The sequence below is a fragment of the Melospiza melodia genome, chromosome 12 (assembly GCF_035770615.1).
Source record: "Melospiza melodia melodia isolate bMelMel2 chromosome 12, bMelMel2.pri, whole genome shotgun sequence".
Lineage (NCBI taxonomy): Eukaryota > Metazoa > Chordata > Aves > Passeriformes > Passerellidae > Melospiza > Melospiza melodia.
In genome coordinates, this window is record NC_086205.1 from 5,239,575 (window position 1) to 5,264,554 (window position 24,980).

Genomic DNA, 24,980 nt, shown 5'->3' on the forward strand with positions numbered 1-24,980 from the left:
TATCATTATTATCATTATTATCATTATTATCATTATTATCATTATTATCATTATTATCATTATTATCATTATTATCATTATTATCATTATTATCATTATTATCATTATTATCATTATTATTTACTTTCATGGTAAAACTTGAATATATGTATACCATGGTTAAGGTACTAGATCCATATAAAATACTTGGTATATAATTATTATATATTAAAAAGCTGCTGCCTTTTAATGAGGGCTGAAGGGGAGGCAGAGTTCTAGGTACAGCCTCCCTCCAAAACCAACATGGCATGTAGAAAAGAGCAAGAATAAAGGGCTGACACAGTCAGAAATGAAGGCTTCTGACTTTTATTAAATCCCAGTGTTTGTTGACATGTAGAACTGAAATGAAACACATGCTTAAACTTACCCCCATGCCTCCCCCCAGAATCTGCCTCTCCTGTTGTCTTGGGAAGATCTTTTTCAGCTGTGACAGCAGCATATTTTCAGTGGCACATGCAGAGGTTTTTAATGCAGGCAGGGCTAACTGAATGATTTATTTCATTACAACTGACCTGTATAGCTCCTCAATGTGTCACCTGAAATTTAACCATGTTTCTCGTGTAAAATGCTTTTTTTCCCCTTTAAATCTCTTTGTAAAGTTTCCTCATTTTCTCCTTTCTGTTTTGTTCTGTTTGGTGGCATTGGAAATGCCTAAATGTATGGCTCAACAGATGTTTTATTTTCACAGCACAGTGATATTTTGGAAAGAAACCAAGAATTGCTAGAAGCAAACCTTCCCTGCTTATGTATTTACAAAATCATGATACACACAGTTGAATTAGCAGGCTGGGCTGAACTTGGCTCCAGAGGGACAGACCTTGAGCTTGGAAAGTGTTTTATCACCTTTCACCTGCTGTATCCTGCATGTGGAAACTGCAGCTTCTTCATTTGCCAAATGACATGAGCATAGTTTATTACTATTTAGGGTCTTGATAAATATTATTTTCCTCAGGACAGAAATAGGGGATTTTAAGAGCAGATACAGTTTTGAGGTTACTTTCTGAATCCACATTTTTTCTCATCTTAGGTTTCCTTGAGGATGCTATTTTGAGCAGAAGAATTCAAGCCATACATTTCAATATCTTACTTCTTTTCTACACACGTGGGAACTCATTCACCCTCTGGTACCAGCCTGCTCTTTTCAGAGATGCTTTACAGTGGCTGTTGGGTGGAGGAAAGGGTTAACACTGAGAATCTATCAAAAAAAGAATAGGAAGGTGTAGTTAAATATAAAATCTTCATATAGGGCAGCATAAAAACATTCAAGAATACATCAGCAAAAGTTGGTAACAAAGATTTCCTACTTTGTGGGCAGGCACAGCATAATTGTAGGTGCAGATGGATATGCATAAATGAAGGAAATGTGGAAAGAAATGTAAATGCTCTGGGTTTAAATTTGAAATACTTATCACATTATCTAAAAAAAAAAAAAAGGTTGAGGAACAACTTGCCAAAGTAAAAAGCTTTTGTGCATCCATCAGAGAGAGGAAAACTGCAGCTGAATTATGGTGATGTATGAATGGCAGGATCAAGGAGAAGCGTGGTAGACCAGGTGGATGTGAGTCCTGCATATCCTGTAATCTCCAAGGGAATTAAATTAAATTAAAGGTGTTACTTGCCATGGTTATGTTTGAGGGGCTGTGGTAGGATCCATTGTTTCAGACCAGTAAATGTAATTAAAATGACACCTGTAGAATATGTAAGACCTAATGAAGAAGTCTCATCATGTGTTTGCAGAAGGGTCACATTTCAAATCCATCTTTGTATTTCCTCTTCTGTCACAGACATCTTTTATGGAAAATCCTTTCCTTAGGATTTCTCCTCCTGAGAAGCTGGGAGGCCTCAGGAACAAAATGTAAACAATGGTTATCTGCTGCTGTGGAATGCAACAGGTGCATCTGGGATTGGTCTCATATGGTTGTTTCTAATTAATGGCCAATCACAGTCAGATGGCTCAGACTCTCTGTCTAAGCCACAAAACCTTTGTTATCATTCCTTCTTTTGCTATTCTTAGCTTAGTTAGCCTTCTGATGAAATCCTTTCTTTATTCTTTTAGTATAGTTTTAATGTAATATATATCATAAAATAATAAATCAGCCTTCTGAGAAATGGAGTCAGATCCTCATCTCTTCCCTCATCCTCGGACCCCTGTGAACATGGTTACACTCTTCTCTCATTTTCAGAAGGTTGTCAACATGGAGAGAGAGAAACCTTGAATTTCCAAGGTTTTGGTGAGAATGCTCACCAAACCTCAGAAAAGGCCACCCTAAGCTGTGGTGGGACGAGAGGGTTCCTGTCCTGGATTAGTGGCTGCCTAGCAGGTAGGAAAGCAAGAGGTCAGGTTTCATAACATCAGAAGGCCCTCAGGGATTTTCTGGGGTCCCCACTGGTGAATACAGATAAGGGATCTGCAGAGGAGAGAGGAAGGGCTGAGTTGTGAGCTTGGCTGTCTCTGTCACCAGAGGGGCTGCTGGAAGCGGGGGCTCTGGTGACCCTGGGGCAGCACAGGGGCAAGGGAAGCTTCTGCTAGCAGGGGAAGAGAATGCTTTCAGGTGGGTTTAGTCCTGCACCAGGGGCAGCTCGCAAAATAACCTGAGGTCATTGCAGATTGCGTAGAGATCGGGGCTCAGAAGTGGTCAGGAGGGGAAATAAAGGAAGGAAGTTTCACAAGGAGAACAGATCAGCCCCGTTGTTGTGCTGCTGCCGCACCATGTGGCCGGAGCGTGTTCAGCGGGGCTGCTGCCCCCAAGGACGGTCACGCCCTGCGGATGGTGCTGGGAGGCTGAGCCAGGCATCGGCAGGGTGGGAAAGGTGCTGTGCTGGGCGAGCTGGGTGCTGGGAGGCCGAGCCAGGGATCGGCAGGGTGGGAAAGGGGCTGTGCAGGGGGAGCTGGGTGCTGGGAGGCTGAGCCAGGGATGGGCAGGGTGGGAAAGGTGCTGTGCAGGGGGAGCTGGGTGCTGGGAGGCTGAGCCAGGCACCGGCAGGGTGGGAAAGGTGCTGTGCTGGGGGAGCTGGGTGCTGGGAGGCTGAGCCGGGGAGGATCGGCAGGGTGGGAAAGGTGCTGTGCAGGGGGAGCTGGGTGCTGGGAGGCTGAGCCAGGCACCGGCAGGGTGGGAAAGGGGCTGTGCTGGGGGAGCTGGGTGCTGGGAGGCTGAGCCAGGTATCGGCAGGGTGGGAAAGGGGCTGTGCTGGGGGAGCTGGGTGCTGGGAGGCTGAGCGAGGCACCGGCAGGGTGGGAAAGGTGCTGTGCAGGGGGAGCTGGGACAGAGGCTGGACAGGCAGAGAGGCGGGGTGCTGTGTGCCTGTGTGCAGCTGCGCGCAGAGTTCAGTGCCTCGGGCTGCTAGGGAAATGTGAGCGGTTCCAAGAGCCAATTTAACAAATGTGCAGAGGATGGGCATCGGTACAGCTGATGACACAACTTTGGGGAAGCTGTGTGCATTTCCTGGAAGAAATGTATTCGTACCTTTGTCCATACTCGCGTGGTTTCTCTGTGTACCGGCTGTTGGGCGCAATAGGAAACAGGCACGGGCTGTTTGAGGTGAGGATACTTGTTAGCATTTTTAGTGTAAATCTGCCGTGGGATGTGGAAATGAGAATTGCTGGATGTTCTCTGCTGTGGCATTGCTGGCTGCAGCTCCTGGGACACCAGAGAAGCAGGATTTTCACACTCTTGTGTACTTGGCTGGTTTAAGACCTGAGACCAGTGAGATAATTGGACAATAAAGGTTAAGAGTAAGTGTGTGGACAGAATGTGACTGCCTTGAAGATGTCATATCCCTCACTTGTTCTCTGCACAGGATTAATTTATCCTTAGAGGACTTGCTGTGTGGGCTTAACATGCCAGCCAGTGCTGTACCCTACAGCTGTGTCTGGTTCTTGATTTCAGGGTGACAGCTATTTGTTTAAGTCTCAGCTCTATAAGGTTCTGTGTTTCAGGGCCACATCTATTTGTTTAAGTCTCAGCTGTGTAAGGTTCTCTGTTTCAGGGTCACAGCTATTTGTTTAATTTTTTTATTTGTATTTTTCCGGGTTTGGGAGATTTTTTTTTTGTCCTTTCTTTCCTCATACTCATAGCTGACACCTTGTGTTTTGTATATGTGGCAAGCTTCCAACACCTTCAGAAAAGTACCTTTGTACTGACCACTGCCAGACAGAAGTGCATGCAAGCAGCCACTTGTGGGCTATCCTACTTTGCCAGGAAAAGCAGATTCTTCTGTTCTCCACAACAGAGGTTTGGTATCAGAATGCTTGAGGGGGACCCCTTCTTAGGGCACTGCTTGTGCAAATAAAATAAAATTATGTGAAGTTATAGTAATAATTAAGCTGAATTGCAAAGTATCCATGGGGAACAGAAAGTATCTTGAAATGTGGCTCTGCTAAAACATGTTTGCAGAGCCTACTTTGCCAGCTGTAAAATCAAAGCAAGCTAACTGTTCACATTGCAGTGGCGTGTACAGTCAGAGGTGGGGATAATTTGTGCAGAAGATGAGTCCTCCAGGTGCCCTTGAGTGGCCTGGAAAGGAGAGGAGTTGTTGTGACTTGCTGGGCATCCTGAGCTGTGCACCACCACAAGGAGTGTCTCAGCCGGAACTTGCAGAGAGCTGTGAAGTTGTTTCACTGTAATGAGCCTGTTGCCCCCCTTCTAGATGATTCAAGTGTGAGAAGCAAAAGCTGATGGTTACTGAGATGTGCCTGCTGCCACCTCCACCTGGAAACCCCTCAGGAAACGTTTTGGAAGGCAGAGTCCTTCAGGGCCTGGAGCAAGGAGCTCTGCTCTGCAGGGTGGAAAGCTGCTGGGGCTCTGTCCCCCCTGCACAGAAGTTCTCAGTTGGGTGCTCTGGAAGCCAGATCCTTGCCTCTTGGAAAGGGATCCAGCGTGGATAAAGTCAGCTGGGGCTGTGTGAAGCTCACAGGGAGGTGACTCAGTTTGGCACAAAGCTGACACTGGAGAGCTCTGCTTTGGTGTTCTCTGGGTTTGGACAGCTTTGCTGTGTGTATCCTAAGACAGGAAATGCCAGGCCATGATGACTGGACCCTAGAAGCCCCTCTCCCTGCCTTTGGACCCTTGCTTATCTCCCTGTAAGACTATAGATCACTTTCCTTTTGACCCTTACTGTAGGACAATCCCTAAAACCCCTGTGCCCTATACAAAGAGCTACTTTTGCCCAGTTTAGAAGATGCTGTCCCTGAGACCTTTGCAGAAGACCAATAAAGGACACCTCTGTGGAACCTCACAGGGCCTTCTCCTCTCTCTCCCTGCGTCTGCCAAAGGCACTTAGCAAGCCAAGAGCTGAAATCACCTAATGAGCTGCTAATCACTAAGAGCTGAAATCTCTCAGAGCTGAGCTTGCTAAGGGTGCCTGCGGCTGGGAGGAGGGCAGGCTGTGCCCAACAGGACTCTGCGATCCGGGCTGAAGGCAGCCAGCCGGGGATACCCCAAACCCGGCCGAGGCTGCCGTGGTGTGTGCTTTAATGAGCTGCTAATCACTAAGAGCTGAAATCTCTGAAGAGCTGAGCTTGCTAGGGGTGCCTGCGGCTGGGAGGCGGGCAGGCTGTGCCCAACAGGACTCTGCGATCCGGGCTGAAGGCAGCCAGCCGGGGACACCCAAACCCGGCCTTGGTGTGTGCTTTGCCAGCAGAGCCTGGCGCTGTGGGGGCGCTCAGCACTGCTTTCCCCACAGCACATGGCTCTGCAGGCAGCTGCCTCCACATGGTGCCTTTTGCTGTCTGTGACAGGCCCCGGGTGCGTTGTCCCTGTGGGTCCCAGCTGCAGAGGGGGAGGCTGAGAGCCCACAGCAGGACAGGAGCCACGAACAGCACGGGGAACCTCACTCCTGACAGAACAGAGCATGGGGTGCCCTGCATCCCCTGCTGCTGCCCCACCTCTCCAGACTGCTGTGCCTCCCCTGGTTCACACTTCAGTGTGCCCTTCTAGTGCATTTGTACTTAAGGAAATGAAAATAATGAAAGTTTATACACTCTGTCAAGGCAGAGTAAGTGACTTCAATAAAAGCTGGAACTACTTGTGTTTCTTAGATCTTTTTGTTGCTGTTGTTTAAGAACTGGAACGCAGCAGTATTTGCTTTTTCATTGTGGAGTGCTCTATGAAAAATAATTTTGTTCCTTAATAAAGTTAAAATACAAGTTTTCAGCATGAGGATGCTTTAATAATTTAGTATTTAGTCTCGTAAAGAATAGCATTTGTAATTTAGCTCATGTGTCATCGTATTGACTCAGACTTCCTGTAAAAGCAAGCTACTTTCTTGATTTCTCAGCCAATGCTGTCAGATCTCCCTTTCTCTTGCTGCATTTCCTTGGCAGAGTGAAACTGTAAAGTCTAAACCCCATTTATCTGTTTTGTGAAGACTTATGGATTAAGATATGTTTTTTAAATCAGCTTTCCATGCTCCAAAAGAGCAAGGAGTCTTTTCTGCAGGAGTGCCTGAATTACTCAAGGATAGGCAGTAAGGTAGTTCCCTGGGAAAAGCAGCTTTTTCTTTTCCCCTATTCACTGTGTGAACCACCACCATCAGGTTATTTCTCTCCCTGTATTTTGGGTGTATCCAGTGCTCAGGGTGGATCTGGTTGCTCTGGTGGGACCAGAGAGCAGGCAGCCTGGGAGTCTGCCCTAGCTGGGAGCAGATTTCAGACAAAGAAGAAAGATGAGAAAGATGTCCATTTTGAGTGGGCATTTAGACATTTAAAATGCTTATGTGGTGTTTAATGTGTTTGCTGCTGTCCTTCCAGCCCTTGGTAACAGCTCCACAGGGTTTATCTGAGGCAATACTTGCTCATCTCTAGAACTTTGAGCTTTTCCTTAATATGTTTTTCTTTTTTCCTCTTCTTTTTTTGCAGGTATTTCTTGAACTCTTCAGCACATCACAGAACTGCTGTTTTGGGATATCCTGCTTAAGCCCTTGGAGGAAAATCTGCCAACAGCCAAAAATGACTTGAGTTGGAGAGCTGCTGCTTTATCCCCAGGTAGTGTTTGCAGCTCAGTAACCTCTCAGCATTGCAGGGTTTGCTTTCAGCAGGTTACTCAGGGAGGAAGTTGCTGCTTGTGCCTCTCTGGGAGCAGCTGTGACCTGAATGTGTTTGTCTCCTGAGGACACCTGGAGCCTCCATACTGCTCCATGCTTTTGGACACATCTGGAGCAGCCATGTAGGGAAGTGAGCAGCTCCTGTCCTGGCTTCTGTGGTCCTGTGTGCTGCTTGGGAGGGTTTTATGCATCAGTGTATATTTTATGCACCAACCCCCATAAATCAGTCTAATCTGAGGTGCTTTTTGGGCAGTCATCCTGTTGGATTCCCACTTTTCTGACATGTTGGGAGCTGGAGGTATCTGCTAGTGTGAGGCAGTGCTGTACAACAGCATCTGGCTTTGCTTTCTCCAGAGGTAACTTACCTGGAGTAATGTTCATCCCAGTGCATTTATGAGCCCAAACATGTCCCAAAAATACTGGGGTTTAATTGGCTTCCAGCAGGTGGTCAGTGAGGTTTGATGTTGACTGTGCACTCAGCCCACTGCAGACTTGCAGCAGTTCCCTGCAAAGTCACCAAAGTATGAGGCTGGTGAAGCTCCTGCTGCTCATGAACTCAGAGCTTTTTTTTTTCTTTCCAGTTCTGTGCTTTATCATGTTCTTCATTAGTTCTTCAAAGCCTGTGATCAAGTAAAAATTCACTTCTGGAAGTGCATTTGTTGGCATTTGGGTGTTAGGGATGGGAGATGAAGCAAAGCAATGAGGAGACTTGCCCTGCTTGCTGGTATGATACTGGCAGTGTTAAATTTGCCTGTCACTTGTGGAAGGGAGTAGAAAAAAGGTTTGAGTGGCAGTGGCCTGAGGTCACCATTACATAGCACGTGATGGCTGATAGCCAGCTCAGGTATTTGTTTTGCTGTTTTATGTGGTAGACTTTGAAATGAGATCTTTGAACAGCCTGAAATTTTAGCATTACCCTGATGTTGTCTCTCCCCTCCCACTGCACACAGATCTCCATGATTTTACCTGAGCTGTTTCCTTTTCCCAGGGCCAGCTTCCAGTGTCCCAGCTGGGGATGCACCGTGCACTATGGTTCACATCAATGTGTTGAAAAAGTTCACGTGTGTCCTTCTGGTGGTCCTGGTGGCACTGACAGTTTGCCTGTGGAGAGAAACCAGAAGAAGCTACTATGATCCTTTGAAGACCAGGAATGATGATTTGCAGGGGCACAGGAGCTTGGAGAAATGGAACACTGTTAAATCACAAGGCCTTTTCCATGAAGCAGCCAGTGAACTGGGGCAGGTATCCAAAATATGGCTTGGTACCCAAAACAAAGTAAAAGGCAGCACCTCTGAAACAGCTGAAAAGTCCAAGAAAGCAGCCATTGGGAAGGTATGGGATAAGGACAGCTCATCCAGAAATCTCATACCCAGGCTGCAGAAGGTCAGGAAAAACTACCTGGCCATGAACAAGTACAATGTGACTTACAATGGGAAGATGAATGCTAAGCTCAGCCCGGAGAAGCTGCTGTGCCAGCTGCGGGACAGAGTCAATGTGACCATGATCCAGAGGTCAGATGGGCCCTTTGGAACCCCTGAGTGGCAGCAGTACCTGCCAGGGAAGAGCTTCAGTGAGGCAGTGGGACAGCTGGGTCGCTGTGCTGTCGTGTCCTCAGCAGGCTCTCTGAAATCATCTCGCCTGGGACAAGAGATAGGTTGGTATCTTTCAGTTTGCATGAAGTCAAATATTGTTGTTTATAACTTGGGTTGGGTAGAAGTGACCTGCTGTCATGCTCTTACTGGTAAATCTCTTGTGGTCAAAAGGTGTTTAAAACAAGTGGAAATGTTAAACTTCTAAAGTCAGTAAATATTTCAGCCTAGCTGGAGATGGGAGTAATGGGGAGCTCTATTTTAGCAGGTCCTTTTGATTTGTTGTGATCCTGTTGGCACCTGTCTCTATAGGACACGAAAGAACACAAGCTCACCACCGTTCTCAAGGTGAAGGAAAAAAAGGGAAGTTTATTCTCTGACTCCAATATTTATAGTTTTACAAAAGTGACAGCGGATTGAAAGGTGACAGTGACACCTCTCCAATGACACTGGTCAAACCAGCAGTCCATCAACTCTCTCCTCCTCCATAAAGGAATGCAAAACAATGAGTTATTTACAGAAAGTGTGTGAGAAAGTTCACTGCAAGAATGTCAACATCAGAAGGCTTAGAAAATCTTAAAAAACCAGGGTGACAGGCATCACTGGAAGGTCACATGAATATTGGATACCAGAGAGCAGTCTTGGTTTCTCAGGTGTTTGTTTCTTGAGAGGGCTTGGGGTGGGTTGTGTAATGCTTATGGCACAGTCAAAAGAAATTCATACTGCAAGATATTTTCAGGGAAGAAATTGAAGAAAATGGTAAAGGGGAAAAACCCTTTGGACACAGCCCTGAGCTGAGTGTGTTGAGCTGAGGGCTGGGCACAGACAATCTTCAGAGGTCCCTTCCAGCCTCAGTTATTCTGTAATTCTTGCTCCGGGCTTTCCAAAAGTGCTTCTGCTTCATTCTGAGCCATCAGGCAGCTGGCTGAATTTGAGTGGCCCAGAAGACCGTTTGCAGTCTCATCTGACCATATGTACCTGAAGTTAATGTATTAATTAATAACTGCCAAAGCTTTGGTCATTTACTGTGAATTATAAAGAAGCATGTTTTCATGCCAAAGTGTTTTGTGTCTTTACAAAAGCAGCCTGCTTGGGAAACCAACTCTTCAGTTAACTCAGGATTTTGTACCAGGCAGAAAATTCTCCAGAGCCTGCAGCTCCCTCAGCTTGCTTCATTTTTTGGTGTTTGGAGCTCAGTTAAGGTTCATGCTTTGCTGAACTGTAGCTTCACTGAAGGAGAACTCTTAAGGTCTGGGAGTTTTCTCTCAAGTGGAAATTGTTTGCAGGCTTTGGTGTATTCATAAGTTGTCTGTTGGCTCAGATCCCTTTGGCCTGCACTAAGATGAAGTAGCCTTCATCTTCTGAAACAGCTAGATGGATAGATTTTAATGCATCATTCATGAACAACTTTGGCAAAGCCTTCAGAATCACATCCCTCGTGGGAGACAGTGTTGAGTACTTGCTCAGAAGTTCTCCCCCAGACTCCTCTGTGTCCACAGGCAGGTGAGCAGGAGCTAGAGTGAGGTTGAGCAGTTGGTGTGAAATATGCAGTGAAGACCAGCATTGCCTCCTGGTACAAATTGCAGGTGAGAGTTGGTTGGTGTAATTGTTTCTGCCTCTTAGGAGTGTTTGAAGTGAGATGAGTCAAGACTTGGGAAAGCAGTTCTTCCTTTTCCTTCAAGCACCTGTCTCGGGTTGTTTGGGTGCCTCTTGGAGCTCAGAGCTGAAGGTTTGCCCAGAAGTGCCCTCCTGTTGAGCAGCCTCCCCAGCTCAGCTGCCTTGTGCCCAGGGCTGGCTGTGTTAGGCTCCAGCACTGCTGCCAGTGCTTGTTCCTCTGCAAGGAGACCCTGACAGGAGTGGGAGCTGATGGAATGCAGTCCCTGCCCCTCTGCAGGGGTATGGGAGCAGCCAAGTGGGACAGGCTGTGCTTTGGCACAGATGTCAGACAGGCAAAGCCCTGTCCTTGTTCCCACAGCCACTCTCTGAGCCCTCCCCACACTGAAGCATTGGTTTGTTGCAGATCACAAGGGATGGATGCTGGGGAGGTCACTGGCAAATGCCATTAACCCCTGCTGCTGTCCCTGCCCTGTGTTTCTTGTGCCTGGGTCACAAACTTTCACCCTTCTGCTCAAGCAGTGCTTCTGCAGAGTTTGAGCACTTGCAGCCTTGAGCTAGGCAGGGGGACTATTAAGAATTCAGGAGCATTCAGTGTATTTCTGTACAGTTTTCCCCACTTTTTCCATGTAGGAAATGTTATGGTGGTGTTAAAGGAAGTTATTTAAAAGGTACTAAATGAAGCTTAAAATGAAGTATTTGTGTAAATGAGCACAATGGATTGCTGAGTAATAACTCCATGAAATATTTGTTCTATCCAATCATGTTAAGATACCAAATGAGCAATTAGGTGAAGCAAGGGAAGCTGGCAGAGCAGCACAGGGTTGTAAACAACCACCTTTTACTGGACTCTTGGTATTACTGAAGGTTATAAATTGCCACTGAAAAATCTGATGTGAGAGATACCAAGGATAGCACAAGCACCTGGGGACAGAGAGCCAGATACTGTGCCTGAGCAGCCACTAAACACCCTTTTAATGTACACAGAGCCAGCTACTCTGCCTGAGCAGCCACTGAACACCCTTTTAATGTACACAGAGCCAGCTACTCTGCCTGAGCAGTCACTAAACACCCTTTTAATGTACACAGAGCCAGCTACTCTGCCTGAGCAGCCACTGAACACCCTTTTAATGTACAAGAGCCAGCTACTCTGCCTGAGCAGCCACTAAACACCCTTTTAATGTACAAACCTGGGGCATAGGAATGCTTGGTGTCTGGCTGAAGTTACAGATGGGGAAATCATAACCCTGGATTGTGTTAGTGCAAGGCAGGATGTGGAGCTAAGGGTCTGTAGTGGAAACTGCAGAGCCACTGCTCAGCATGGAGATACTTTTTTCCAGAAACATCACCTTCCTTGGTTTTGGATGGTGCTTTGGAAGGGCTCTTAAGAAGTCCCACTTGTCCAGGAGAATAGAATTGAGAAATCAGTTCTTTGCTGTCATGGATTACTGATCCTCCAGCGCTGCCGGTTAGAACACTCCCATTTTCAAGAAAATGATCTCAAAAAGAGCCAGTTCTAGACCAGGTGGGTCCTTCTGCCCTGGAGCTTGGCAGTTCCCACAGACCCTGCTGCAGGTGCTGTGTGTTGCAGTCATGTGGGCTCAGTGTGAATGCAGGAAAGATCACCCTGCTTCCCTAACTCAGCCCCTCTGATCACAGGGAGTGTTTCCTACCCAGATGCAGCCACAGGGCAGGGAGGAGCCAGGCTGACAAGCACAGCCTCCCTTGGAGTCACAGCAGCAGCCTGACTCCAGGGTGTTAAAGTGGCCTGGCTGGCTGTGCCAAGGCAGAGGAGGGGGCTGGAGGAGTGCTGTGCTATCTTAAGAGATGATGCCAGCAGAGGAAAATGCAGTGAACCCCTAGGCATGTAAGAAGCTGGGTCTGTGGGAGGCATGCTGGCAGGCTGAGGACAGCTTGGCTTTGCACTGTGCTTGGTGTGCATGTTTCTGGAGCTGGTCAGCCTCCAGGCTGGAAGGGAGGATGCTGGCTTGCCACTACTTCCTAGTTTCTTGGTTTGCAGTCAGCCATGTGGGAAATGAATTGTGTGTTGGTCTATCTCATGGTAAAGTGTTTGGAAGGAGGCAGAGGGAGAGCAAATGCTGGGGCTGTGCTCTCAACCTGGCAGCTGGTTGTAGTTCTAGAGAGTAGATTTTTAAAAGAGTATTGGTCATAAACTTTGAGCCACATCTTCCTCTAAAGAATCTGACTTGCTACTTCTGGATGTTGGGTTGAAAGCCAGGGATTTAGCAGTCTGCATTAGAAGTGCAGGTGAATAATGTCACTTGGTGGTGGTGTCACTCAAATCCAGCTGCTGGCTCACAGCTTTTCCCTCTCTTGGCTTTCAGACAGCCACGACGCCGTCCTGCGCTTCAACGGGGCTCCTGTCAGGGGCTTCCAGGATGACGTGGGCCAGAAGACAACAATTCGTCTTGTCAATTCCCAGGTAGGTCTGAGCAGGGGGCACCAAGCAGGCCAAGCATGGCACAGCTGTGTGGCTGCACTGTCTGGGAGCTGGGAACAACAGGGCTGTCCATCTGATTTCTCCAGTCCCTAGCACATGGCTGTTCTCCTTGGATTGGGGACAGTTGGTAAATCTGAGGTGGCTGCAGTGGCACTGGCATGCACTTGCAAACTTGCAGTGGCCTGCTTGTGATTTACAGCAGGCCCAAGGTAATCTGTGTTTGTCTTTGCTCAAAGGCTCTGTGAAGGCCAGCTCCATGCTGCTGCTGTGTCCTTGGAGTGAGAGGCAGGAACAGTTCAGCCAGTGCAGGTCAGCAAGGAGAGGTGTGCCAAGGGATGAGTTGTACCTGCCCACAGATGGGTATGAAGAACATTTATGTGGTTTGAATAAAAGAACAGTGTTTCTTTACTGCCAACAAGGCTGCAGACTCTGTAGGTAACACATTAACCAGGCTGCTACATGGCTGAAGACTCTTGACAAAAGACCCACCTGTAAATCTGTAGCCTGTGCACAGCCAGGAGAGAGATGGGCTCTGGTGGGTCCAGGACCTCATTGCAGAGCATGGCAAAAAGTGCTTTTAATGCGAGGCCTTGCTCACAGAGTTACATCTTCCCTGCCTCTGAGAGCTCCATGTTGGCACCAAGGTGTCCCTTTGCTGATTGCCTTTGGCCAGACTGTCCAGGGTTAGCACCCTGTGCCACAGTGCATTAGCAGAGTCAGTCTGCCCCTTGTCCAGGAGCTGAGTGAGACCCTTGCTCTTGTAGGCACACCTCAGAGTGCTTGCACCTCTCCTCCACAGACCTCTTACCCTTCATGGTTGTCCTTTCTGGGGGGAGGAATCTTCAAGTGTAGATATGCAAGACAAAAGAGGAAATCACAGTAGGATGTGCTGGTGAGAGAATGGAGCAGGACTGAACAGGCCAGGAGACATTTGGTGAAAGGACCTGGTGCAGCACTGAGTACAAGCATCTCCTCACCCCACAAGAGGAGGAGGAGGAGGTTGTAGGCACATGAAGGCTGAGGGAACTGAGTGAGGGAGAGATGAGTGGCTGAAGTGTAGCTTTTGTAAGCCTGAACCAAAAAGGCAGTTTCTTTTCCTTACCCCAAAGCTAAGATTTTTAGGATTGCAGTTTTCTCACCTGCCTCTGTGTGAGGAGAGCATGGATGCTGCTGTGTAACAAGGTTTGAAGTTTCTCAAAACAGCAGCAGGAGGTTGACCATCCTCTTCAAAGGCAAGACAGAGCTAATGTGTAACCAGCTTGCCTCCTTCATTTTGTGTGTCTTTTAAAATATTCTTGTTTCTTGTGTGACTGTTTTTGCTACCTCTTTCAGCTCTTGGGCCACTCTTCACTTGCTGCCATGCTCTTTGCTGTTGCTTGCTTCCTCTGCAGTAAACCTCCAGTCAGAAGGGTGACAGTTTGTCCTTTCTGAACCAGTCTGGTTTGAGCAGACAGATCTGGCTGCTGACTTCTGTGCCCTGTTTGACATTTTTCTTTTTTTTTTTTTTTTTTTTTTTTTTATCTTTCCTATCTCTGTGTATTTTTCTAATGTCAGATAGGTGTTATCACTTAAGCAAACTTTCTCTGGAGGATGTGCTCATGGCCAAGCTTACAGTGATATGAAAATATGTGCATGACCTCTGTGCTGTCAGTGTTATCTGCTCAGGGAGGAGGGTAACTGTGTGCTTGTACAGCTGTGATAGGACTCTCCATGTGGATCCTCCTACTTTGGACCAAGTGGAGTTACAGCCATGTCATTCCAGTGCTTCTGTTCTCCATGAGATCAGCCTGCAGCCATGGGTGATGTTCCCTCTGAATGGAGAACCCTCAGGAAACTTCACTTGCAGGGAGAACAATATTGCTGCAGTTTGTAGAGGCTGAAGTTGACTCAAAAGGCAGCATTGATCTGGCTGCTGACCAGGGAAAATATGTTTTCCATGTGTGTAGTGCAGGAGTCTCTCATCTGGGGTTTCTAAACTGAGCAGCTCTGACTGCAGTTTGTTAACTTCAGAGACCATTGGATTGGAAGCCTGATTTTCTTACATGTTTTTATTTGCACTTCGAATGGTTCAGTGCTGTTTTCAGTCTCGGTGACATCATTTAAACCTTCTTGTTAGTGGGGTGGCCTGATCACATTATCCTTTTAGCTTTCTGCAGGAGCTGTGCCTTATCTTGCCTTGCCCAGAGCTCTTACAGACATCAGGTACTGGACAAGCTGTAATTTGTTCTTGTTCTGGGCTGGCTTTTCTTGTGTTATAACTGGGAAAAGGAATGGGTTTGGGCCTTGGCTGCTTTTATTTTGGCTCTCACTGCTGATCAACCTCAGTCTGCTGCCAAAGTGAAAGAAATGGGATCTCCTAAATCTGATCTGTCAAAGCTGGTCAGTATTGAGTAATATCCCTTTGGCACACATGGCCAGTGGCCCTGAGTTTCTTAATAATTATTTTAAGATAATTTTCTATAATTTTCTAGCCAGTCTCTAGGACATACATGGGGGCAGAAGTTTTTAAGAGTAGAGTGGAGTATCTTGTACATCTGTGTGCATAGGGAAAGAATAATGGATTGGTACTGACAAGAAGGCAAGAAATTTGGGAGCTCCAGATCTGAGAATATGCTTGTAAGCCCACAAGCTTCATAGTCGTTCTAAATAAAGAATTTATTTAATGTTGCCTCATTTATTTTCTCAGGCCTTGACTGGTTCATCAGTAGTGCTACTTTTTGAGTGGCATGTTTTCCTGCAGTCTGACACAAGGCATTGATTTGCCCTGGGAAACAGTCACATCTTGCAAAAACAAGGGCAGAGGTACATGTGAGGGGGTGCCAGTGTCATGCTGGAGGACACAGCTCCTTTCTGCAGAGCTGACCAAGGGCCACAGCACCTTGTTCTTCCCAGCCCTTGTTTCCAGTTCTACTGGGCTGGCTTCTTGCTGTCACAGAGAGCACACTCTGCTTTGGCTGCCTCTGCTGATATTGGCACTCACAGTCTGCAGGGAGGAAGAGAAAGGAGATAGCACATCAGTGGAATGGAGGAAGGCTGTGGTGGGAAAGGAGAGCATGTTTGGATTGCAGGACACTGACTGCTGGTAGCAGGAAGGAAGGAAATCATTGTGATGTGGCCAATAAATGTACTAAGAGGATAGGGACTGTATGAACAAGATACTGTTACACAGGGAACTGGCTAAAGAAGAAGCCAGAAGACCAATAGATCACTTGACTAATTAGGATCAAAAATCTGGGCAAGACAAGTCATTCATGTAGTAATTTAAATGAATTTGTTGCTATTAAACAACAAATGGACGCTGAGGGTAAATGGGGAGCGAGATTCCTTCAGCAGCCAGGTTCAATGACTGATGGCCAGCAGGCAGTGCCCAGAGCCAGCTCCAGTGTGTGGGAGGACACAGGCAGCAGTGGCTGTGGAGGTGCTGCCCACCTGGCTTCTTGTCCCTTTGCTTTTGTGCCTGTCACAGCTCTCTCAGGGTTCGTGTGCCTCTGCCAACACGCATGGCTATGGAAACAGGGAGATGGAAATAAAGTGCACGTGCTCCTCTCCATATCCCTGCCCCTGTGCAGTGCTCCATGCCACCTGTGCCAGCTGAGGGGATGGCTGGTGCCAGCTGCTGGGCCCCTTTTGCCCCTGGTGTCCACACCTGCAGCACTGCACACTCCAGCTGTCAGTGACCTAGATAGTTTAGCTACTGTAAGGAAATGAAACCAGGCAGTGCATGGTCAAGGCCAAGGCCTAATCCCATAGAGTTAAGAACAGATGTGAGGAAACTTTTGGAATAATTCCCATCTGGGCTGGCTGCAGCATCCTTGTACTCTGGTTTTGGGGACAGCCATGCAGGCAGCCAGCTGCTGAGGCAGCCAGGATGCTCAAGGACTAATTGGCTAGCTCGTAATTAGATCTGTGGAGATAATCAGGACAAATGGAAGCTGATTTGTATGATTTATGATTTCAGTGTTCACGAGCTGTGCCTGTACAGGTTATGGCTGTGGGTGGGTGGGGAGGACAGGAAATGAATAGTTTGATTAAAATTGTTTTCTTTCTGCTGCAAACCTGGGTTGCCCTTGGGTGTCCCAAGCAGTGGTGGTTATCTCTCTCTGTGTATAAAGAGAACTTTATTTGAAGCTTTTCTTCTCATTGCTGCTCTCAGATTCCAGCCTCCCCTGCCTGAGCCATCCCCTCCCTGCTCTACAGAGGATATGAGGGGCTTGGCATGAGGCAGGATTGGCTGGAGATGCTGTAGTCTCTCATCTCTTGCACTGATGGTCTCAGCAGGCTGCCAGGGTTCCTGTTGCTGGGGGGAAACCACCCACCTGCAGGCCTTTCTTTGGGTAAAATGGTAGATCCCCTCTTGGTAGATCCAGCAGTGTATTTGCACTAGGCTCTGCCTGGACTGGCAGCAGCTGGTGTTGTAGTGCTGGCATCCTCACACAGGCTGGGTCACTCTGCAGCTCCTGTCCTTGGTGTGTTCCTGGAGATGGATGGATGGATGGATGGATGGATGGATGGATGGATGGATGGATGGATGGATGGATGGATGGATGGATGGATGGATGGATGGATGGATGGATGGATGGATGGATGGATGGATGGATGGATGGATGGGAAACCTTGGGAAGCATCATGGCAGCTTCTCTTGGGACTCTCCACCAAGTCCTTTGCTGCCTGGCAGGACTGGCTTGGGAGTTGGAAGGGCATTGCTGGGGCTGTGTCCTTGCTGTACACATGCCATGCTCACTAACCAGCAGTAGGGTGGCTCAGGCCATTTTCAGGTGTTTTATTGCTTGGCTGCCTGCTAATTCTGATAGTATACTGCATATCAATCTATCTGTTGTTGTTTTCCAAGCTTGTAACTGTTGAAGAGCAGCAGTTCCTGAAGGAACCATTATATAACACTGGAATCTTAATTGTCTGGGATCCAGCACCATATCGTGCAGAAATTCATGAGGTAAGGCTGAGTTTTTAGTAAATAAAATCAGATTCACATGCTTTGAAGGGCTTCTGTTAAACCACTTCCTCCTAATGTGCAATCACTCATTCCAAGGCCTTTCTTGTTTGCCTTTTTGTTTTATGGATATATCTGTGTGTACTTCTGTGAGTATTCCATGCATGAGTGCTCCTAAGAAAACTCTTGCCTGCTTCTGATCCCTGTGAAGGGCCTCAGGCCAAGGATGATGGGTCACCACCTTTACTTTCCCATGGGCTGATGGCACAGGGAGGAGGTCACTGCTGGCTGCAGCAGGTGTCTCAGTGTAGGATGATTCCCTCTCTCTGATGGTTAATCTAAGATTTGCTGGTGGTTGATGCTTGGATATTTCAAGCAGCAGTCAGCCATGGCATATACTTGATGCATTATGAATGGATTGGGAAACCCTCTGAAGGTCTGTGTCAGCTTTCACCTGTGGATATTCACTTTTGATTTTGAGTACAAAAAGACATTGTTTGATATGTGATGATGAGCTCTGGAGGCTCACAGTGAAAGCAGGTAGGAGTGAATAGTCCATTCTTTACTTTTATTTTAAATTCTGGCTGTAACTGAGAGGTCTTTGCATTCTTTCTTTGGCCTGCATTTCCTATTTTCTCACTGCTATTTATTTCTGTGCCTTGTCCCACAGCTCCAGGAGGCATAAAGGGCTATAGACAGCCTGTTTAAGAGTCAGTAACACCAGGATGAGCTATTTCTGACATTGAGAAAAAAATCTCAAAATGACTTTAGGAAAATGTAAACCATTCCTAGTTTTTACTGAAAGGGGAAATTTAAGGGTGCAAATCAGCTCAGCCTGGTTCAGGAGGCTGAGCTGGGAAGACTTTCCTGCAGAATATGCTGCTTGTGGAGAAGGATCTGGGTCTGGAACATTTAAGGCAGAGTTCTCAACATTGTCTGCTGTTGGGGAGTGCAAAATGAAATTACAAAATTGAGATTTGGGGTTTCCCTGCTCTGTGTACTGAGTCAGCTCACCACAGTGACCCAAGGGGACAGTGAGTGAGGGTGTGCAGCAGGATCTTCTTCCCCAGCAGCAGCAGGTTGACTCATCTTTGTTTCCTGCTGGTTACAGTAGAGTGGGCCAGAAATAATCTGACCTCCTGATTCTGTCTTGCAGTGGTACAGAAAACCAGATTACAACTTTTTTGAAAGCTATAAGGCGTATCGCAGAGCACACCCAGAGCAACCCTTCTATATCCTGAATCCCAAAATGCAGTGGCAGCTCTGGGACATTCTGCAGGAGAATTCCCTGGAGCATATTCAGCCTAATCCACCATCATCAGGAATGCTTGGTAAGATATTGCCCTCTAAACTTCTGGTTCAGTTTGCAGGCAGGAACTCTCCAAGATGCCTTCTTTCAAAGACAACTACAAATTTATGGGGCTTATCAGAGTGTTTTTACAGTATTTGTCCTGTGCCAAAATTTAAGCTTCCTGTCTTCAGAGCAGCAGTTTAGTTGTATTAAAGTAAGTGGTTTGCAGCACCCCTCTGAAACAGCAGTCACAAACATGGCCCAGTTCCAGGTGGAAACAGGAGAGCAGGCTGCAACACTGGGATGGCCTCTAGGATTTGTAGCTTCTAGTGCCAGAGCACTTCCCACAGGGTGCAAAAGGAAGGATGTGTCTCCTGCAGGCTCAGATCTGGTCAGGCAAATAAATCTGATTACTGGAAATGAATTCTAAGGGTGTGCCTGTTTCTTTTCCATATATTATTTATATATAAATATATGTGTGTATGTGCATAAAGACTTACTGGGGGTCTGTGGAAGGTCAGGCTGAATAGTTGCCCTGAAAAGGTCAGTGATATGCTCTCCTCAGCAAAGCAACTCCTTTTTACATTCTGCTGTTGCAAACATTTTCCTGCCTAGTGCAGAGCAGCTCTCATGACCAGCTGAATGAAAAGGAGTGAAGCTCTGGGGAAGCTGCCATGTATTTGAAATCACAGCAGAGATGTAAAGTCTTGTTTCCCATGGGCTGTCCAACTGCTGTGCTTCCTCTCTTTGTCTGCTCCCACCTCTGTTCATCACTGCTGGGGCAGAGGCACTTTCTGTCTCTGTGTAAACAGAGCTGCTTCATGATTTTGCCAAGCCCAGCACCTATTAAATCATTGCATCATTGCTTGGATATGTGTAGAGCAGCTGTGCAACAGCACAGTCAATGACTTCAGCAGCAGAATTGTTAACTGGAGTTATGGGCTTGAAGACACACACGTCAAACAGCAGCTCCTCCAGGGCTTAACTTTGGGCCAAATCCTCTTGCTTTTTGCTTTGTAAAGCAAATGACCTTGCCAACTTCAAGGGCACAGATGAGTTCCAGTTTCCACCTCTGTGTTCCCTGGAAGTCCTGAGTGTGATGGAAATTTTTCATTTGAAAAGGTGAATGAAGACATGTTTAAAATATACTTTAGGTTCTTTTAATGTCTTACAGTTCTTCATGGTCCTTGCTGTCTCAGATACTGCATGAATTTTCTGTGATGTTACACACTGATTCAGTTTCTCTGCTATATTCTTGCACTTAGAAGAAAAGTAGCTGCTAACTGTGGCTTCCATCTGATCTGGCTGTGCCCAGCACTGCCTGGTGTGATGTCCTTGGGTGACAAGACACAGGAGGGCAGCACTGCTCTGCTCCAGGAGCCTGAGGAGCAGAGGCTGCTCAGTCCCTGAGCATCTCCCAGCACAGGCCCTTCCATTTCCCTGCACTCACAAGAGGCAGCTGGGGCAAATGTGAAGGTCTCATCTCTGCTTATCCAGGCAGGTTTGAGATGGGCTGTTCACATCAGCTAATTGCAGTGCATGCTTGGCAGACACCCAAGTTTCCATGAAGGTCACAGATAATGGTAGCACTCTTAAAAATTGTCCTTTTGGCATGGCTGTCAGTGTAAACAGTCAGCTGAAATCACGTTGATCGTACACTTGGCAAGGGAGGGCTTCAGAAAAGAGCCCTGTCTGGCCAGACTTGTTCTCTGCCCCTGTGCTCTGAATGTTAATAATGGAAACCCTTCCCCTGTGTCCTGGGTCAGAGCAGATTTTGGAGAGAACCCCCGAAGGGCTCCTCTAGGAAAGCAGATTCAATCAGCCCCTGCCACCAACCAGTCCAGGAGAAAATACCTCCTTGGAGAAAAGTGGAAAAACCCTGTTTATTAAACAATAAAACCTAAACAATATTAAAACCCCTTGCTGCTCCAAAAGAGATGACAAACTGAGACAGTCCCTCCCTGGGTTGCAGCTCAGCTCACTCAGGCTCTGGTCAGTCCCTCAGTGCTGGAAGTGTCCAGGCCAGGCCCGGCCCGGTGGCCACAGGTGCAGCTGCCGGTGCTGCCCTGGGTGTTCATCCAGAGCAGGGTAAACAGGGCCAAAGAAAAGGGAAAAAACCCCACAGTCAGGGAACTTCTCTGCCTCAGCTAGCTAAACTAACTAAAAGCAAAGGAGAGCTCTGTCCCGCTGTCTGTCCATCCGCAGACAGCACAGTGCAGGAGCAGGAATGTGGAGGAGTGAGTGCAGTGTCTGAAAACAAACTGAGCTTCTTCTGTCCCCCCTTCACTCTCTAGAACAAGTCCTAAAGGTGCAAAACTTACTATTCAGCATAAACAGAACAGAGAATTGGGGATAAAAGCATCATTTAGTCAACCCAGGACACTCTGGGATCTGCCTGCTCCCTGTTGGCTGCCTGGAGTGTTGAACACTGTCTCTGGTGTGACTGGGGTTAATACCAGAAACCCTTCCCCTTGGAGCTCCCTGCTGGCTGCCTGTCCCTGTGGGGTGTTTCATGCTGTCTGTGGTGTGACTGGCGTTAATAACAGAAACCCTTCCCCTCGAGCTGCCTGTCCCTGTGGGGTGTTTCATGCTCTCAGGTGTGACTGGGGTTAATACCAGAAACCCTTCCCCTCGAGCTGCCTGTCCCTGTGGGGTGTTTCATGCTGTCTCAGGTGTGACTGGGGTTAATAACAGAAACCCTTTCCCTTGGAGCTGCCTGTCCCTGTGGGGTGTTTAATGCTCTCAGGTGTGACTGAGGTTAATACCAGATACCCTTCCCCTCGAGCTGCCTGTCCCTGTGGGGTGTTTAATGCTCTCAGGTGTGACTGGGGTTAATATCAGATACCCTTCCCCTCGAGCTGCCTGTCCCTGTGGGGTGTTTAATGCTCTCAGGTGTGACTGGGGTTAATAACAGAAACCCTTCCCCTCGAGCTGCCTGTCCCTGTGGGGTGTTTCATGCTGTCTCAGGTGTGACTGGGTGCTGCTCTCTGTCCCCCCAGGCATTGTGCTCATGATGACGCTGTGTGACCAGGTGGATGTGTACGAGTTCCTCCCTTCCAAGAGGCAGACAGACATCTGCCACTACTACCAGAAGTTCCACGACCACGCCTGCACCATGGGAGCCTACCACCCCCTCCTGTTTGAGAAGAACCTGGTGAAGCACATGAACCAGGGCACGGATGAGGACATCTACACTCATGGCAAAGTCACCCTGCCTGGCTTCCGCAAAGTGCAGTGCTGACAGATTGGTTTTACTGGGTTTAGTTTTCCTTGACTTTCGAAGCACTTTTTAAATCAGGGTTGTCAGATTTGTTAGGTCTAAGCACTGGTGTGTTTTGACAGCTCTTCCACGTAGCAAGGCTTGCTCTTAGGACTTTGTTGAGCGACTCTGAGCTGTAAGGCTCTCTGTGGTACAGCCACTGAGCTGCAGGAGTCACTGCAATAAATGGACTCCCAGTGGAGCCAGGCTCTTGCAGCACGTGGACACCTCTGGCTTCATCTCAGCTGATGACAGGGTAGGGGAGGCACAGGAGAGGCTTTCTAAGCAGAGATTGCACAAGTCAGGATCATGCAATGAACATGGGTCGATTTGCTTCAAAGGGGCTGTGACAGCCAAAATCCTGGGCCATTGGGAAACATAAAAAAATTGTTTCATATTTGTTCCCATAGTCAGGGGCTCTTCAGATTAGGGATGATTTATGGAAATGCTGTCAAGCTGTGTAATGATAAGTGACACTTCTAATCCAAAATATTTGATTTTATAAACAATCTGTGAACTTCCTTCCAAACTGTAAGACTTCTGAAACCACTCAGGTGACATTTTTGGCAAAGGAAGGGGAAAGTAATTCATAATTAGTGAATCTTGCAAGACTTTTTAATCTTCTTACTTTTTTTTTTTTTTTAATAATTTAAAATAAATTCTAGTAATCATTTACTTTTCCAGTGCAGTGCTGGGCTTGGTACAGAAGAACCCTTATGATCAGAAAGGTTTTGGGAAGATGCTCCAAGAATGCACTGGAAGTTGTTGCCTTTTTCCAGCTCTCTGCTGCTCTACCTTTGCAATTGTTGAATTACTTGGTGTACCCATTACCACAAACACCACAGAGCTGCTGCTAGATGAGTTCCAGCCCTCTGCAGGCCAGCAGAGGGGATCTCTTGACTGCTGTGTGCTTTTCTGCATAGGTGGGGAGCGGGTTTGCCACTTCCATGCTTCAGGAGTGGTGGGGAGGGAGAGCATGCTCTGCTTCTCATGCTCAAACACAGGCAGAGCTGAGAAGGGCAGCTGCTTCTGCTCCAGGGACTCCTGTGGAGCAGGGTGGAAGGGGCAGCTCTGCAATCTCAGGTGTTGGTGAGAACACCTTCCCTGTCTTCTGTACTCATGTGTTTCATCAGGTCTGTAAAGAAAGCTTTCTCCTGTTTTGAATAAATCCTGTGAAGTCATTGGCCTGCTTTTGGTGAGTGTTAAATGTCGTGTCCCATGGCCCTGGGGATTTGTAGCAGCCTTGTGTCACCGCAGGCACAGCTGCTCCCTGCCCATTCAGCCCTGCTGCTCCTCCAGCTCAGGGCTGCCTTTCTGCACAGCCATCTCTTGGCATGGATTGGATCTGTCAGTGTTCACAAGCTTCATACAGATAGAAAGGTCCAGGTCCTTGCAGCACTGCTCAGGAGCACCACGTTCCACTATGGAGTGCAAGGAAGGCAGCTTGGAAACCATTCCTTCTCACTACCAGGGGAGGAGGGAGCTTACAGAGGAAAAGCCATGATGGGTTGCTTTGGAGAGCCACAGTAATCCTCTCCCATCTCCACTCTTGGGTTTTGACAGCCCTGCCCTCTGTTCCTTGGATCAAGGAGGTATCTGCCACAGCAATTTGCCTTCTTACTGTGTGTTTAGTTGAGATTCAAATAGCTGCTGACTTTTTTTCCTGGCCTGTTTAATCTGTTAATTCTCACAGTATTTTCCCCCAGCTCCCCCACTGTGCAACCAGCCCAGGCACCCTCCCTGGCTCGGGCTGTGTAATGGATGGATGGAAGCACAGTCTGCCTGCTGCTCACCTGGGCTCCCAAACCCCCCTGCTCCCCTCAGGGCTCCTACAAGGACACAACATGCCCAACAGATTCCCCACATCTCTCAGAACCCTCGGTTACACAGGAGCAATAGTCTTGCACTGAGCATGGAATTTCAACTGTTATGCTAACAGTTTTAGCTACATCCAACATGTGATTCATTTACAGTCTAAACAGAGTTTTACGGGAATAATGACAGAGCTTAAAATAAGCCGGTGATAACCCTCTTTATTTTTCCTTTTTTTGTTTGTCTAGAGTGAAATCTAGTATAAAGTTCAAGTGATGACAAATCTGGTATTTAGAAGAGCCAGTTGTAGGTTAGTGGGCAGTAACAGCTAGATTGCAACAAAAGTCTTGTTCTCCTGCAGTCTTCACCATTCCAGAGTGAACAGCTTTCTGTCCATGTAGAAAGGGGGAAAGGGCAACACTGCCCTTTCTAGTGAGCCACTGAAGGACTAAGGACTGGGAAGGATGCTCTGTAATTACATGGAAAAGATGGAAAATTTCCAGCTGGAACCTGCTTTTACTCCTCTTTGGCTTTGCTTTTTTAGAGAGCCAGGGACATGGGTGGGAAGAGATTATCTGGCCAGAGGAGGTGAGTGCCACTGTCAGCAGTTCATGGCTGGACAAGGAAGTGTTTGGGTGATGTGGAAGGAATGACAGGATGTTACTGGCAGGGGGACACTGGACTTTGTTGTCATTAAAGATTTTTCATTGGCTGGGCTGACAAAGCCGCCTGTGGCTTTTTGTGGTTTGCTTTCACTGAAGAAAAGAGCAGAAAAGTCCCAGAAATTCAAACTGTATGCACCTGAGTCAACACACCCATCCTGGGTGCCCTGAGAAGAATGGAGTGGGTGAGTGACAATTCGATCTGACAGCCCACAGTAAATCAGCAGTGATGGTTAAAGAGATACACGGTGGCACTCCCTGAAA

General features: G+C 47.5%; 1 protein-coding gene across 6 annotated transcripts in view; it reads left to right on the forward strand.

Annotated features, from left to right (window-relative positions):
- The window catches only part of ST6GAL1 (ST6 beta-galactoside alpha-2,6-sialyltransferase 1), a 47,470-nt gene extending 24,047 nt beyond the window's left edge, over positions 1 to 23,423 (forward strand). For 4 of the 6 annotated variants that reach the window (XM_063166496.1, XM_063166498.1, XM_063166499.1 and 1 more), the window contains 6 exons: positions 6,896 to 7,021; positions 8,069 to 8,734; positions 12,629 to 12,726; positions 17,594 to 17,695; positions 18,849 to 19,023; positions 21,983 to 23,423. In XM_063166496.1, the coding sequence (XP_063022566.1) occupies positions 8,110 to 8,734; positions 12,629 to 12,726; positions 17,594 to 17,695; positions 18,849 to 19,023; positions 21,983 to 22,224 (1,242 nt within the window). In that variant the 5' untranslated portion in view covers positions 6,896 to 7,021; positions 8,069 to 8,109 and the 3' untranslated portion in view covers positions 22,225 to 23,423. Of the gene's footprint in view, positions 1 to 3,075; positions 3,098 to 3,420; positions 3,579 to 6,895; positions 7,022 to 8,068; positions 8,735 to 12,628; positions 12,727 to 17,593; positions 17,696 to 18,848; positions 19,024 to 21,982 lie in introns of those variants that run through there. The other 2 variants (XM_063166502.1, XM_063166500.1) reach the window with 2 other exon arrangements.
- Positions 23,424 to 24,980: the final 1,557 nt, after the last annotated feature.